This window comes from Drosophila biarmipes, chromosome 2L, assembly GCF_025231255.1.
Source record: "Drosophila biarmipes strain raj3 chromosome 2L, RU_DBia_V1.1, whole genome shotgun sequence".
NCBI classification, from domain to species: Eukaryota; Metazoa; Arthropoda; class Insecta; order Diptera; family Drosophilidae; genus Drosophila; species Drosophila biarmipes.
The window spans coordinates 2,837,352-2,851,194 of NC_066612.1; the positions used below are offsets into that span (position 1 = coordinate 2,837,352).

General features: G+C 45.7%; 1 protein-coding gene across 1 annotated transcript; it reads left to right on the forward strand.

The window, feature by feature from the left end:
* The first annotated feature begins 6,565 nt into the window (after nucleotides 1–6,565).
* LOC108028996 (mitochondrial import inner membrane translocase subunit Tim17-B) lies at nucleotides 6,566–7,507 on the forward strand. Its single transcript, XM_044094241.2, has 2 exons — nucleotides 6,566–6,658; nucleotides 6,718–7,507. Exon 2 carries the CDS (start codon nucleotides 6,757–6,759, stop codon nucleotides 7,288–7,290), a length of 534 nt encoding a protein of 177 aa, XP_043950176.1. The 5' UTR covers nucleotides 6,566–6,658; nucleotides 6,718–6,756; the 3' UTR covers nucleotides 7,291–7,507.
* The last annotated feature ends 6,336 nt before the right edge of the window (nucleotides 7,508–13,843 follow it).

Genomic DNA, 13,843 nt, shown 5'->3' on the forward strand with positions numbered 1-13,843 from the left:
CTTAGAGCGAGTGCCAGTGCTTGGCGTGCATCTGCCGGTTGGTTCCCTAGTTTTGGGGGGGAGTTGAACCTGGCAGCACGGACCCTGACAAAACTGACACCTTCGCCGAGAGGTGTTCCAAAAATAACACTGATAATGAGCCGAATTCCGAGCACCAAGTGTCGACTCCGGGGTGCACTCTACGCTGACTTATGGACCATCTTCAGCGGCTCATTGACGGCGATCGATGGGAGCTCGTTGGGACTTTTCCGGGGATACAGGAACCATCGAAACCTAACCAGACAGGATCTGACGGATAATATCCAGTCTCCTGCGAGCTTACCTTTGGTCTCAGGGATCTTCCTGTTCCCACGATTTTTGAAGCTATAAACATTTTGATGATTTCCTTATGTCAACATGGGAAAGCAATTACTAGCTCTGAGCTAAAGGTATCAAATGTACACCTTTTGTGAGATACAAGTATCTTAGTATCCATCTTAAGACATCGTGCATATATTTAAAAATATTATAAACTTAATACATATGTTCGCATTTTCCCTTCATAGTTTATCCTAGAAATTAAGAAATGAGTTTGTAAGAGTTTTGTATATAAAATAATTTGGGAATAATTAACTTGAACATCATTTATTTAACCGATCTTTCAATGTAAAATATATATTCCTAACATATATGATTAGTCTTCATGGGCTGATAGAATATTTTAGATAAAAATTTACTTAAGAAAGGCTTGATTAGGGACAAGATTTTATTCTGATCTTTTAGTCAGGCATTTTAATTGTTATTTTTCATAGACTAGTTCAATTTGCTTTTCAAATAACCCAGGGTAGTCCAAATATCAAACAGAACACCCAACGGGCTCTCCTGGACATTTGCCACCTCCCCTGATCTTTGACTCGTTGCCTCATCGCGCACACACATCTTTCCCACCCAGCACCTCCAGACTTCTCGCCACCCCTCCAACTATCGCTGGGAAAGTTTCCCAACTCAACTCCCACTCCCGCATGGAGGACTTCGCGTCCGGGAAAACAGACGAGCCCGCATAGCCAAGTCCGATTTCCCAGGGACGTCGAGAAAAAACCAGGCGCGGTGGTAAAATTGGAGAAAATCCGTAGCAAACCCAAAAGTTTTGACAAACCCAAGAGGTGACAAAAAATTCCAGCGCGGAATTCCAATTCCCCGCGATCTTCCGCTCCTGCGACCAATGGCGTGAGGGAACATGGGAAATGTCGAGCCAATAACCCAGCCGCGTTTCCATTTCGTATTTCCCTGCCGCGGATTTCCCTCCGCCGACTCTCCGGATGTGGATCAGAGCTGGATTTAAAGTAATTTCCCAGCTTATCCAATTACGCAGTCAGCGAAACTCAAGCAAAACAACGGCGGCGAGTGGGAAAACTGGCCGTGGGGTTTCCTGTGCGTCCACATCCCACGTCCTACCTGGTGGGTCATCCCGGATACCTCGGTTATTACGTGTGTTATTCCGCGCAACCAGCGGCCATGACACATCCAGGCACTCACATATCTACCTAATGATCACCGCTCCGCGATCCTGGGCCGCGGAATGGCCCGCAGGACCTCGCGGATAACCCGCGGACCTCATTCATTCCGCGGGAAAATCCGCACTTGTCGTCCGCACATCCGCCGAAGTACCTGACCTGCAGAAATCCCGCGTTGGGTTGGTCCGCTCATTAGCATTAGGTAGTGATTGGCGGCCAGTGTTTCCCGCTTCATTCATTAACTGAGCATTTTGGGGAAAACCCTTTCGGGATTCTGCTTCTCTCCCCGACTCGCTTGGGATTTCTGCAGGTGATCAGCTGCTTTACGATTTTCCTGTTGTATTCCTGGTCGATTTTCGCTGACAATGGGCCCGTCCCATTTTTGCACCTTGTCCCGAACTCATTTGTTGTAGCTCACAATACAGGGGCAACACAAGGATCTGCAGAATGCGGATTGGCATTGTTCGGAGAGGAGCCAGGCGGAGTTCCAAATGGGTCTGCAAAAGGAACTGGGTCGAGAGGTAATGGAGGAATGATGGAGAAAATTAGATGCCAAAGGAAATTTCGGAACTCTGACTGAGATTGATGGAATATATAAACATTATTTGATGTACTCCAAATCATTATTATATTATGGCAGTAGCTTCTTAAGCATTATTTTGAAGTATTAGTTTATAAATAAAAGTTATAGTACTTATAATTTTAATCACTGGGTCCCAAGGCTTTTTTGGACAGTTGCCTTCAGAGATAAGATAATAATGTAATTAAAAATAAAATGAATGCTGCTTAATTTTCTAAAAGAATATTTATTGGAAGTAAATTTCTTTTACACACTTTTTTACAATCTCAAGATCTTAGGGTTATCTCTTCCCCAAGGACCCTGTAACTGTTTTTCCAGCTTTCAAGTCCGAGTTCCTTCAACCTCAACCCCACTCCTTCACAGTCCAATGGTTCCATCGCAGCCTAACAGTACCCCCAGCTCACCTGGCCCGGTGCACCTTTGCAAAAAATAAAAACGAAGAGGAGAAAGGAAGAGAAAGGAACGAACATTAAGGATACCACCGAGGAAAACAAACTGAGGCCCAAGATATACGATGTGTGATCTCGTTGACAATGAATTGTTGATTACTATGCTACCCCCAGGCCAGGCTCTCTCTCTGCCATCTTTTTGGCACGAAACAAAGGAGCTGCGATCCATAAATCGAAGATCGGAGAAGCAGGGAAAATCACTGCCACGGGCTGTGTGTTTGTGGATGTGGACGTGGACCGGGTGCATTGCACAATCAATAGGTTCGCGACACAATGGAGTAAATGTTTTGAGAAGCCAGCGAAAGGAATTGCTTCCCGGAATCCTCCGGCGACGGCGGCGTATCAATGTCCCTTAGCCAGAAGAAATCAAAAAGTTGGATCACCTGGCCGTATCTGTCGGCGATAATGTGCGGGTTCCAGCCAGCAGCTACCTGTGACCCATTGTCTGCGCCAAATCGTGAATGACCCCCGACCCCTGGAGGGGTCTGAAAATCCTCCAGACAGACCCCCAAACCTATCCGAGCAGCAAGCTCTATTGTGGCAAGTCCTGCACTTGCGGCAGCTGCCTTGACTTCCAGCTCGATTCCCCCCTGGATTTCGCTTCTTTTTTAGGTCCTGCGCAGGTTTCGCGCCTATTCACGGTTCGTTATCCTGTCAATGGATGGTGCCGGCACTACCAACTTTGTTGTCAGCGTCCTGTCAGCCAGGTCGCCCCCAACTTTCCATTATCCTGCGACGACTAAGCTGATTAGGGACCATCGCGTGTGTCCTGCTTGTTGGCCACACTAAACACTCTGTTTAGCCTATTACACGTGTCTCCTAAATGAAGTGTGTAAATATTATTTAACTCTGTTGCGGTGATTAGGGCCTCGTAAAAAGGGAGAGTTTTTTGTGTACGGGAAACCACAGGGGTTGAATGTGATTATCGTTTTAATAATAGTGATTTCCCCTTGGAAATACTTCCTAACGAAAGAGGAAGGAAACAACCAAAATAATTGGTTGTAGAAAATTAAGATAACATACATTTTAGAATCTAATCTTTTGGTTATTTTGTTATTTGTTATTTTGTTGTGTTCCTTACATCTTAAGTGAGTAATACACATTATAAAGTCCAACTTATTCATTTTATTAAGACTTAAGAAGGAAAGACTTAAGTCCTGATCAAGCTGTACTCCATTTATGCCATGAAAACTTTCTTTTGGAAGTCCATTTAATATCCTCCTTTAATCCTTGATATATGGACTCTTCGCCCCCTCCCCAACCAGCCACACACCAAGTTATGCGAGGTCAGGCCGAAGAAACTCCCCTATTAACAGGATTTCCAACACCTTTTGGCAGGACCTTAGAGGCCCCTTAGACAGAGCCTGCAAAAAACCCACACAACGAAGAGCAGTCAAGGAGCCGCTAAGGAAAAAACATTGCACCGGGCGGGCGGGTGAACGGCCAGCAACAATGCGGCCAAGGAAACCCAGAGGACACCGCATCTGCGCCTGCAGGCAGGCAGGCAGGAGCATCCAGGACTCGGAAATCAGGAATCACAAATCGGTGCTGGAAATACTAAATGTCAACTCGAGGGTGGCGCGTTGGTGGCTTGGCATTGACAGCTGCAGCTCAGCCCCGGACTCTTCTCCTTTGGCGCGTCGTCGTCTTGGGCCTTCGGCTTGGGTTTTCTGATTTTACGTTTTCAGTTGTAGGTTTTTGGCAAGACGTGCATCTGTTTGCCCTCAGCCAAAAAAAGGAATCGGGACTCGATTCGGACGTTGACTTGCATCTGCGGGCGCACAATGGCGAGTGGTGAGGAGGGGTATTCATCAAGTACACCAGGGAAAATATAGAACAATTACGAAATTGAAATAAATATTCGAAAAACTAACAGGATTGTATAGATACATGGTATTTTAAAAATCTAATGTAGCTATACGAGTATCTTTTACTACAACAATATCTTAATTTGTTCTGATCTTTACAGCAGGCTTATATTTATATTATATATTTTAGATTGCAAAGTATGGTATTACATTTTATATATGTGTAAAATATTTTTTATAGAACTTCAAATCGTCATGAAAAGAAATAAACACCTTAAGCATATAAATAATTTACAACTTACATTTTATTACATTTTCAAAATTCACTTTAAGTATCTACAGATTTTTCTGAGTGCCTGGCAGAAGCACTTTCATGATCGTCATCGCAGTACGAGTAATCACAGTCGGGGCACAGGACACAACAATAGTGCACCGTTCGAGATTTTCAGCATTTTTGGCGGCAGGCCTGGGGTCCTACCTGAGCCACATCCTTTGTCGACTCCTGGCCTGCCCTTTGATTCCGAACTCTGGATTTCATTGCCCGGCTGGAGGCTGTCGGAATTTGAATTGGACTTCTGGGGTAATGCAACCGCAATTGTTTCGCCCCTTTGTTCTGGCTGGCGTTTTGGCATGTGCAGGGATTCTCCTCGAGATTCGGGCAAATGAGTTCCGTTCCCGATTCCTTTGTCGTGGGCTATGCAGATGCATATTCCTGAATATACATAACTTATAGGTTGCATCACAGCTGCCCAAACACAGGCCTCCTAACGGAGCAACTGAAGATCGGAAGATGGAGAGCGGAACCGTTTTTCAGATAGTTGGAATAATTTTGATGCAAATGGTATTCCCCATCTGCTCTATAGCATAATATCCCCGTTTTACGGTTTATTAAATGATTATTGTTAGGGTTTGAAGGGATTAACCTAACATCCATAAAGTACTAGATCGTTATATACATAATCTACGTTAAAGACTTTCATAATGGATTCAAGGGTTATTAGCTAATTTTTGGAAATCCCAAGGAGCTTGTTTTAAAAATAAAAGTAATGATAAGGAAATGATATATTGGTTGTCTTTAAATAATAGGTACATTTATAAATGGCACCTTTGAATATTGGGATAAGTCATGGGACATAAGTCACGAGCTCAGTCCCCCTGCCAACTATTTTCCCACTGGAGTTACCAGTTGGCCTGTGATTTTCCGGGGAAATTATCCTGCGAGAAACTCCCGAATTCGTGGGAAACCCCTGACCAGGTCGCGTCCTTCGCCGGAACGGCCAATCCTTTAAGGGCACTCGCATAATGTGCCCACATTAGCACCGAATCAATCTAAGGCCAGCTCAATCATTTACAAGCGACAACAATTAACGAGGAAATGAAGATTTCACTGGAAATCCCGCAGCAGTGGCAAACAATGTGCCCTGTACTTACAATTACAAATTGAGGGAGGCCCTATCTGGTGGCCGTTTCCTGACAAATGATCTGCGATAATATCCTCGGGAGCGAGAGCAATCAATCGAGTGCAACACGTTCTAACGATTTACATGTCAAGTTGACGCGAGTCGTCCTGCAATCGAAGACAATGGCCTGGCGCTTCGTGTGTGTCCAGGTGGCCCTTCTCCACCCCCTCGCTTATAGGCAAGTCTGCCCATCGATTTCGGCTTCGATCGGGGTTTCACTTTCATTTGTCACTGCTGTCCGACACCTTGTTATGCGGAGATACCCATCGAGGGCCCGGGACAGCCCCTCATCGGGCTGAGCAAACACAGTTGCGGCAGTTTCAAAATTTCGATTATGCTCGCGTGATAATTATGCATGCAATCGTAATCGTAAGCTTCCCTCGCTGGAGTATGCAGTATGGGATGGCATGGGGTCTGGTTCTGGCTGGGTTTGGTTTTATCGGTGGACGACAATCGGTCTCATTGTTTCCGCTTCCCACCGTCCGCCTTGGTAGGAATTGCGTCTTGGAAAGACCCCCATACCAAGCCCAGTACCCATCCCCATCGCTCCGAGGTTGTCCAGCTGCGGCAGTAAATTTTATGGTTAACTACGGTCCGACTTTTGTGCTGTTTAACCTTTCTGTGCCGGCGAGCTTCGGGCCAGAGATTACCGATCCACGTGCGACTCTGTTTGCCCTGACTCTGGTTCGTATGCTAATGGGGTTTGGGATGGGGCACAAACAAAACCAGGTACTTTTACGCACAACCTGCAATTGCATAGCTGTTGTTCCTTATAGATAGAAAGCTATGACTTACTATTCACATTGCCTTTTTGGATAGACAGAAGTTCCAGATTTTTTCACGCACATTTTAGCACCCTCAAGTCAAAGTTAACTCAATTGTATAGCTCAAACGAAACTCTATAAATTCTACAAATTTGGTTTTCAGTTCGTTTCGATTTGGCCACATACAGGAGAACCCGGGAGGATGGAGGAGTATTCTCGGGAGCCGTGTCCCTTTCGCATTGTCGACGATTGCGGCGGAGCCTTTGCCATGGGCTGCATTGGAGGCGGGGTCTTCCAGGGCCTCAAGGGCTTCCGGAACGCCCCACAGGGCATCGGTCGGAGGTTCGCCGGGAGTGTGGCGGCCATGAAGGCCAGGGCCCCGGTGGTTGGCGGCAGTTTCGCGGCCTGGGGAGCCGTGTTCAGCATAGTGGATTGCAGTCTAGTTCACGTGCGAAAGAAGGAGGATCCCTGGAACTCGATTGTGAGTGGGGCTGTGACCGGGGGAGTCCTGGCCTCCCGCAACGGAGTGGCCGCCATGGCAGGCAGTGCCATCATCGGGGGCGTCCTGCTCTCCATGATCGAGGGCATTGGCATCCTGTTCACCCGCATCTCGGCGGATCAGTTCCGGAATCCTGTTCCCCCAAACATTTCTGAAGGCTCCCCGGGCTTCGGTGATTCCAACTCTTCACCTGGTTTTGGATTCCAAGGCGACCAGCAGGCCAATGTCACTAGCTAAGTGCATCTCATTTGTTTCTGGCTAAAGGATCATGAAGCCTCTTCTATGAACTTACTTATTTTCAAACTGCAGCCATATTGTATGGCCAAAAATATGTTTAGTATTAACTTGCTGCTTAATTACAGCCATGAACCAGGCGTATAAAAAGGATTCAAGAAATAGTAAATAAATTAACATCCAAATTCCAGTTATATTTGGAAAAGTCTTCAAAATCGCATATGTAAATGGGACGTATTTTTGGAGTTTTTTTTTATATAATTTAATAACAATTCAATGATAATTAAGGTATCCGTGATGATTACATCCTGAATGCAGGAAGCACCTTTCATGTTCCTCAAAGAAAACGGATCCTAAGTAATTGGCCAATCTTTGTTTAAGATGCCTACTGATCGTTTCCCATTTGCCACGGTTTGTGGCACTTTCATATTCCTCAACAGGTAGTAGGCGGCTTCCTTCACACTTGCCTGAATCCACGACAAAAACACCTGACACGTGTCAAAGGTCAGCGTGAGATATTGGCAAATGTTTACCTGTTAGCGAGGTGGTACGTATCCGAACTACCTGCCGCCGCTGCGCCGGCGCATAAAGTCAAGTGTCCGGGCTCAGGGGTCGGGGGTGTGGCCTCTTTACAACCTGTCCACTCGAGATGACCGCGGTGTTCTGGCCATTAGCATTAGCCGGTGCTGAGTGGCACTGGCTACCGGCCACATGTCCGCTCGCAGTTGGAAAATCAGCACATCGAGCATTCTCGAATCAGAGTTTTCCCCCGCAAGGCAAAAAACCGAGGGCACGGGCGATTTCCCAGCTCACACATGGAGAAATAAGGACTCTGTGGGAATTGGGAATACATGTAAGCGGAAAGTCGAGCCCAGTTATAAAATCGTGGGAAAACGCCGCCTACCGGGAAATCCCTTTGCGGGCGGCATGGAAATTTCTTGAATAGATGTCCCTAGCCAACATATGTAACTTTGGCTCGTGTGTTTTTCTTCTTTTTTTCGCGAGCGCCGACTCTCCGCGTAATGTGTGCGAGGTTGCTTGCCTTGAGGAATTCCGCAACAAAACATTTGGACACGCCTGGCGCTACGGGAAAAGCACAGCATCCTCATCATGTGTTCCTGGCCAGGATGTGTGGGAACTGCGTGGCCGGGAATCCAAGGACTCGCACCTACGCGTAGTACGTGCTCGGGTCCAAAGTGCTAGCACATGTGTGACCAACTGGCCAGGCCAGGCCCAGGCCAGTACTGTTTGTTTTCCCATCTCCGCAGTTGGAGTTCCATGGCGAGCCATGTGTGGGAGATGGCCGGAGAACTCCCTCATGGGAAAACGGAGAGCCCAGCGAAGTCGAAGGTAGTGCCGAGGTGAGAGGGAACTGTACGTGGGAGTTCGCAGGAACGGCACAGTTTCCACAGTTATCATTCTTACACGGAGAACAATGTCTTAGGAATTGGAATTCCACCTTCGGAAAACAAGATATATTGATATAATATTTGGTAAAATCCTATCAAATCCCATGAAATCATATTCTAACATATCTTATTATACTAGATACAAACTTATAATATAATAATTATATCGTATTAAATTGTATCATATCGTATCATTTCGTATAATATGGGATCACATCGCATCATATAGAATCATATCGTATAACACTGTACCATATCGTAACATGTCTTAAGAAATATTTTAAAGTTAAAAACGTTAACTACATTTTCATTTTTAATACACATAGATTTTATAAAAATATTTTTTCTATAGGAACATTTTTCAATTCGTAGGTTTATATATATTTCAGGAACCAATATTAATTTAAAGGGAACTAAAACTGTACTAAAATATATTTCAGTGCAGATAGGGCTCTGGGCCCAGTCCTCAAACAGTTCACACCTTCGCCTGGACAGGCTTGAGATTGGTAATGAAAACAGGACCGAAACGGGGCATGTGGCCAGCACATGTTTGGCGTTGGCCAACAAAACACCTCAATGCGAGAAATCAACCCAAATGGAGGATTTTTTCGCATCCTGCGCCCGCATGGCGCTAAACGCGAGCCATTTGCCAGAGATTTTTGGAAGAATAAGGATTATGTGACAAGGAATGATGCTCTGCCTATACTGACAAGTTTTTGTAAGTAAGCCCAAATTTCTCTTATCAGTGATATTTTTATAAACTTTTCTCTGTGTAGTTCCATACTAATCTTGAGCAAACCTTGGCACATGTCAATGTCAAAAGTTGAACAGCAGTCAAGGCGCATAAAGGCATTTTTCCGACTTCTCGGCACCTTTCGAGCTCTCTGCATTAGAGGATTTGCATTTCGCTGGAGTGAACGAAATGCTAATTTTTCAGGCGCCGAAATCTCATGCATATGTGACACATTTGAGGGTACTGGGACAAGTCTGCAGGCAACCAATGCATTTAAATTTTATAATTCCTAAAAAGCAATGTTAGGGGAATACATTGTGCTCAAGGCTGGGGCTGAGTTCACAGGGTTCAACGGTGCTACACAGTAAATTATTATGAAGTCAATAACAAACATGTATCTCTAAAAATCAGAGTATAATAAAAATGTATTAATGTAATAATTCATTATCTATTTTTTATACGATAACTCTCTATGTTTTGCAATAATTGGACTTGTTTTTTAATAATAAAATATTAGAGGTATTCACTTTTTCCGACTGATCCCAACAACCCAGATCCCGACTCGGAATTTCTGGCAAACTGCAATAGTTGGCGAGGCAATGACTCTTTCTCATGTGGCCTGATCTACGGGCTGTGCGACTCCATTTGCATTAATCGCTTTCAATTTTCAACTACCGCTTACTATGCGATCCATTTGCATGTTTTCGGCTGATGAAATTGATGAAATCATCGGCCTGCGCAGCTGTCGGAGATACTCCGTCTTCTTTTTCTGGAAAACTGCATCCATCGCGGGCTACGTGATCTAGAATCCGTGATCCATCATCAGCCCATCTGACCTTATCCCCATTAAAGTGGCCATCTTACACTCTCCGTGAGAGGGAATGCAAATCAAAATTCTTTGAAATCCGTCGGAAAGGCTCAGGTGATAAGACTTGCATATGTGAAAGAGGGAAAGAGTTCTGCATTGTCAAACAATTTCTGGGAATTTACTCGAAAGTGGAGCGACCCAGGTGAAGGTGACTTGAAACCAGAGCATTTTAATAAATTGAGTTCTTTGTATTAATTAAGATTTGGATTGTGAGCAGGCGCTGGTATCTGAGTTCCCTGAGATCACCGACCCCACTCGGCACCCCTTCATGTTATGCAACTTGCTCGATAAATCAGTTGTGTTTACCCATTCCCTCATTAGGCCAACTCCTTTCGGGCCTTGTTTGGCCAAGGGCTCAACTTTGCGCCTTTCCGAGTCATTAGGCCGAATTAAAAGCAGGAGAAACGGAACGCAGAATCGAAGGCAAATGGCAAATTATTCACTGTCAGGCAGGCGAACGCAGAATGCAAATGCTGAACGGCCGACTGGAAAATGCAGCAAATGCGGCGGAAAAGTGCAACTGCGGCCGACAATTGCGGTACTAAGTACGAAAATATTATTGCCAAATGGTCGCGCCATCGATTTCGGGCGGCTGATAAGCCGCCAAGTCGGGGTTTCCAGCGCAGAGTCATAGTCAGAGTCAGGCGAACGGTATCGGTATCGGGCCGAAACAGAAACCCATTGTAAGTGCCGCGCTTTTTCAAGGCGAGTAGCTTCAGGTCCTAACCGCCGTCAATTGTTGACTTTAATTTGTTTTATTGGCCAGCCAGACGACGAGCGAAGGAGCGACGATGTCGATAAGGCCGACTAAGCGGGTCAGGGCTGCCGGGTTATTGTCTATCGAGAAGCTGGGGGTTCTACGCTCCCTATACTCTTATGGCTGCACACGTCGTATACGCAACCTGAGCAGCCTCGCCTGGGATTTGCATAACAAGGCGTTCGGGGCAGCGACAAGTCTTGATGCCTTTAATGCCTTTAGGAAGTCACTCGCCGCATTCCCGGCCGAAAAACAAACAGAAAACACATATCTGTTTACAATAACAAAGGGTAGGCCAGATCGTGGCTGAGTCCCAGTCGGAGTCCCAGTCCAGTCCCCAACTATCCGCACAATAGACAGGTCCCATAATAATTGCGCAGTGTGCTGCATGGATCCACTTATCTTTTATGTAAATTACCTGCCATAACAATTTCAGGCTGCGACTCCCCGGGTCCAGGTCGTCGTCTACTGTTACAGTTCGGGTAGTCGGGCAGCCGGGAAGTCGAATCAAAGGCGAAGCACTTATATATATAAATGCGAGCACAAAGCAAATTATTGTCGAAATGTTTAATGACAAACTGTTGATGCCACGTCACGAACTGCCTGGCCAGGTTGCCGACTTTCCTCCCGTTCTGTGCCAGTCCCCAGTCAGTCGGTTCACGAGTTTGTAACGGATTTAATGTCATAAGCGGGCATATCAGGTTCATCCAGGCACCCAGGCATCCGGAGATCGCCTTAGAAAGTGCCACGCCGCGGATGGATGGCCTCCTTCTATCTAGATTTGGGGCTGCGTTACCCGTTCAAAGGTAGTTTCGCCTTGTTTATCTGCCATTTCTAGCTCTAGACAAGGTGCATACAAGGGCTGGGACCCTATACTATACTATAAAAATAAAATTAATTTAAATACTCTTCAAAGAAAAAAAAACTTGAAACAATTTTTATGAATATGAATAAAATGTAGGATTTCTGATACACAATATTGGGTTTATGAACAAAATATTTATATATAAAATGATTAAAGTTAATTAATTCATTTAACAACACCATGTTTGCGTTAAAAGACCCACAATAACATTACCAATGCCACTTGTTAAATAATCCCCAATCTTGAACGCTCACTGTGCCCTATCTCAAGTGGCACTCCACCTAATCAATGCCCCCTATCAAGCCCAATCTCTTTCCGTTTTTTATCAGCTTTCACCAGCCCACCCACCCATAACCGCCTCATAACCTTGGCAGCTTTCCCACGCACTCTTATCAGCGCGGGCGTATAAAGAAAATTCCATCGATCGATGGCGTTCGGCATGCAGGGAACAGGAGCGGAGCCCAGCCATGACCTACCCCAGCATCGGGATGCCAAGGATTCCAAGTGTGCCGAGGATGCCGGGCATTCCGAGGATATGTGAGCTGGCAGCGCACTGCGCACGCTTATGTTGGCCTGGAACTTTTGGCATTCTTATCATTTCCCAAGAGGCGTGTGGAAATCGATGTTGGCCGGCGGAAAATGCGTGACGTAATGGGAAACGCACAGGAACCGCGGGCTTCCTGGGTGCCCGTTAGCCAATAGTTGGCCGGCGGAGTCGGAGCCGGAGCAGGAGCCGGAGCAGGAGCCGGAGATGCAGAGCCTCTCCTGCGCCACGGGGAAATCTCTGCATCCCCCTCTCCCCTTGGCAGCAAGTGTCGCACGTCCACCCACCTAGCAGAAATTATGACAGCAGGAGGTTCCAGCTCACAGGTGGTACCGCAGAGTTTTCCAGCAAGTCGGGGTGTTATGGCACTTTCGGTAGAGCTTAGATAAAGATTAAAACCTATTAAAACTGAACACAAAATTCTAACAATTTAAAAGTATTGATCAAAGTAAATAAACCAAAAATAATCGAATTTTTAAATTTTATAGAGAATAAGTTATTTACTAAAATAAATTAGATTAAGGTAGATTAATAATTTATTTATGGAGAATCATCATTGATGATGATAGTGATTTCATTCGGATAGTATGCAGTTGTTCTTATCTAGAATATTAATGTTAAAAAACTTTAAAAACATAATTTTAGAAAATAAATTTGTCCTTGATTAAATAGGATAATAAAATGGTATTTTATAGCACATCTATTATACCTCTGAAAAATTTCTCTTATCGTGAGCACTATTATAGAATAAAATAGTATAAATGGTGTTTGTTCTTAAATCTCCTATCCCTTAACCAAACCTCCCCTAACAGCAACCTCAGAGAGTGGTAACCCTGGGTCGACTACCTCCCCCTCCACTAAATCATCGAAAATCGGGATTGCGCGGATCCACCTCCTGCGGGATCCTGGGCTGCTGTTCCGCCTTCTACACCATCCGCAACTCGAATCCCTGTCGCGCGTCTGTGTGCGCTCCTGGAGTGCCACGCCCCGCCGCATCAACTCCCCACTCGGGCATTAGTTGAATATTCCCGCGTGCGCGTATAGAGAAAGTGTGTACCCAGTTCTTTTTCGGGGACACCGGACCTCAATTGGGGTGCTGCTGCTGGGATGCTGGGAGGCCCGCATTCCTGCGCTAGTTTAGTATGCGTGATGCTGCTGGCCGCTTTGGTTGCCTGTTAGCCTAAAATGCGTGTCGCTGTGATAATGTGGTGTGTGCTGCGCTGGTGTGCGGGACGATAGAGAAATGGGGGTTGGCGCGAAAGTGGGCGGGAAAGTTTTGGCGGAAAAATGAGGGCTGTGCCGCCGGATGGACGCGTCGCCTGGCCCGTTTCTGATCGCCCATTACATTTGAGAAGTAAAATCTACGCTATGTCGTGCACT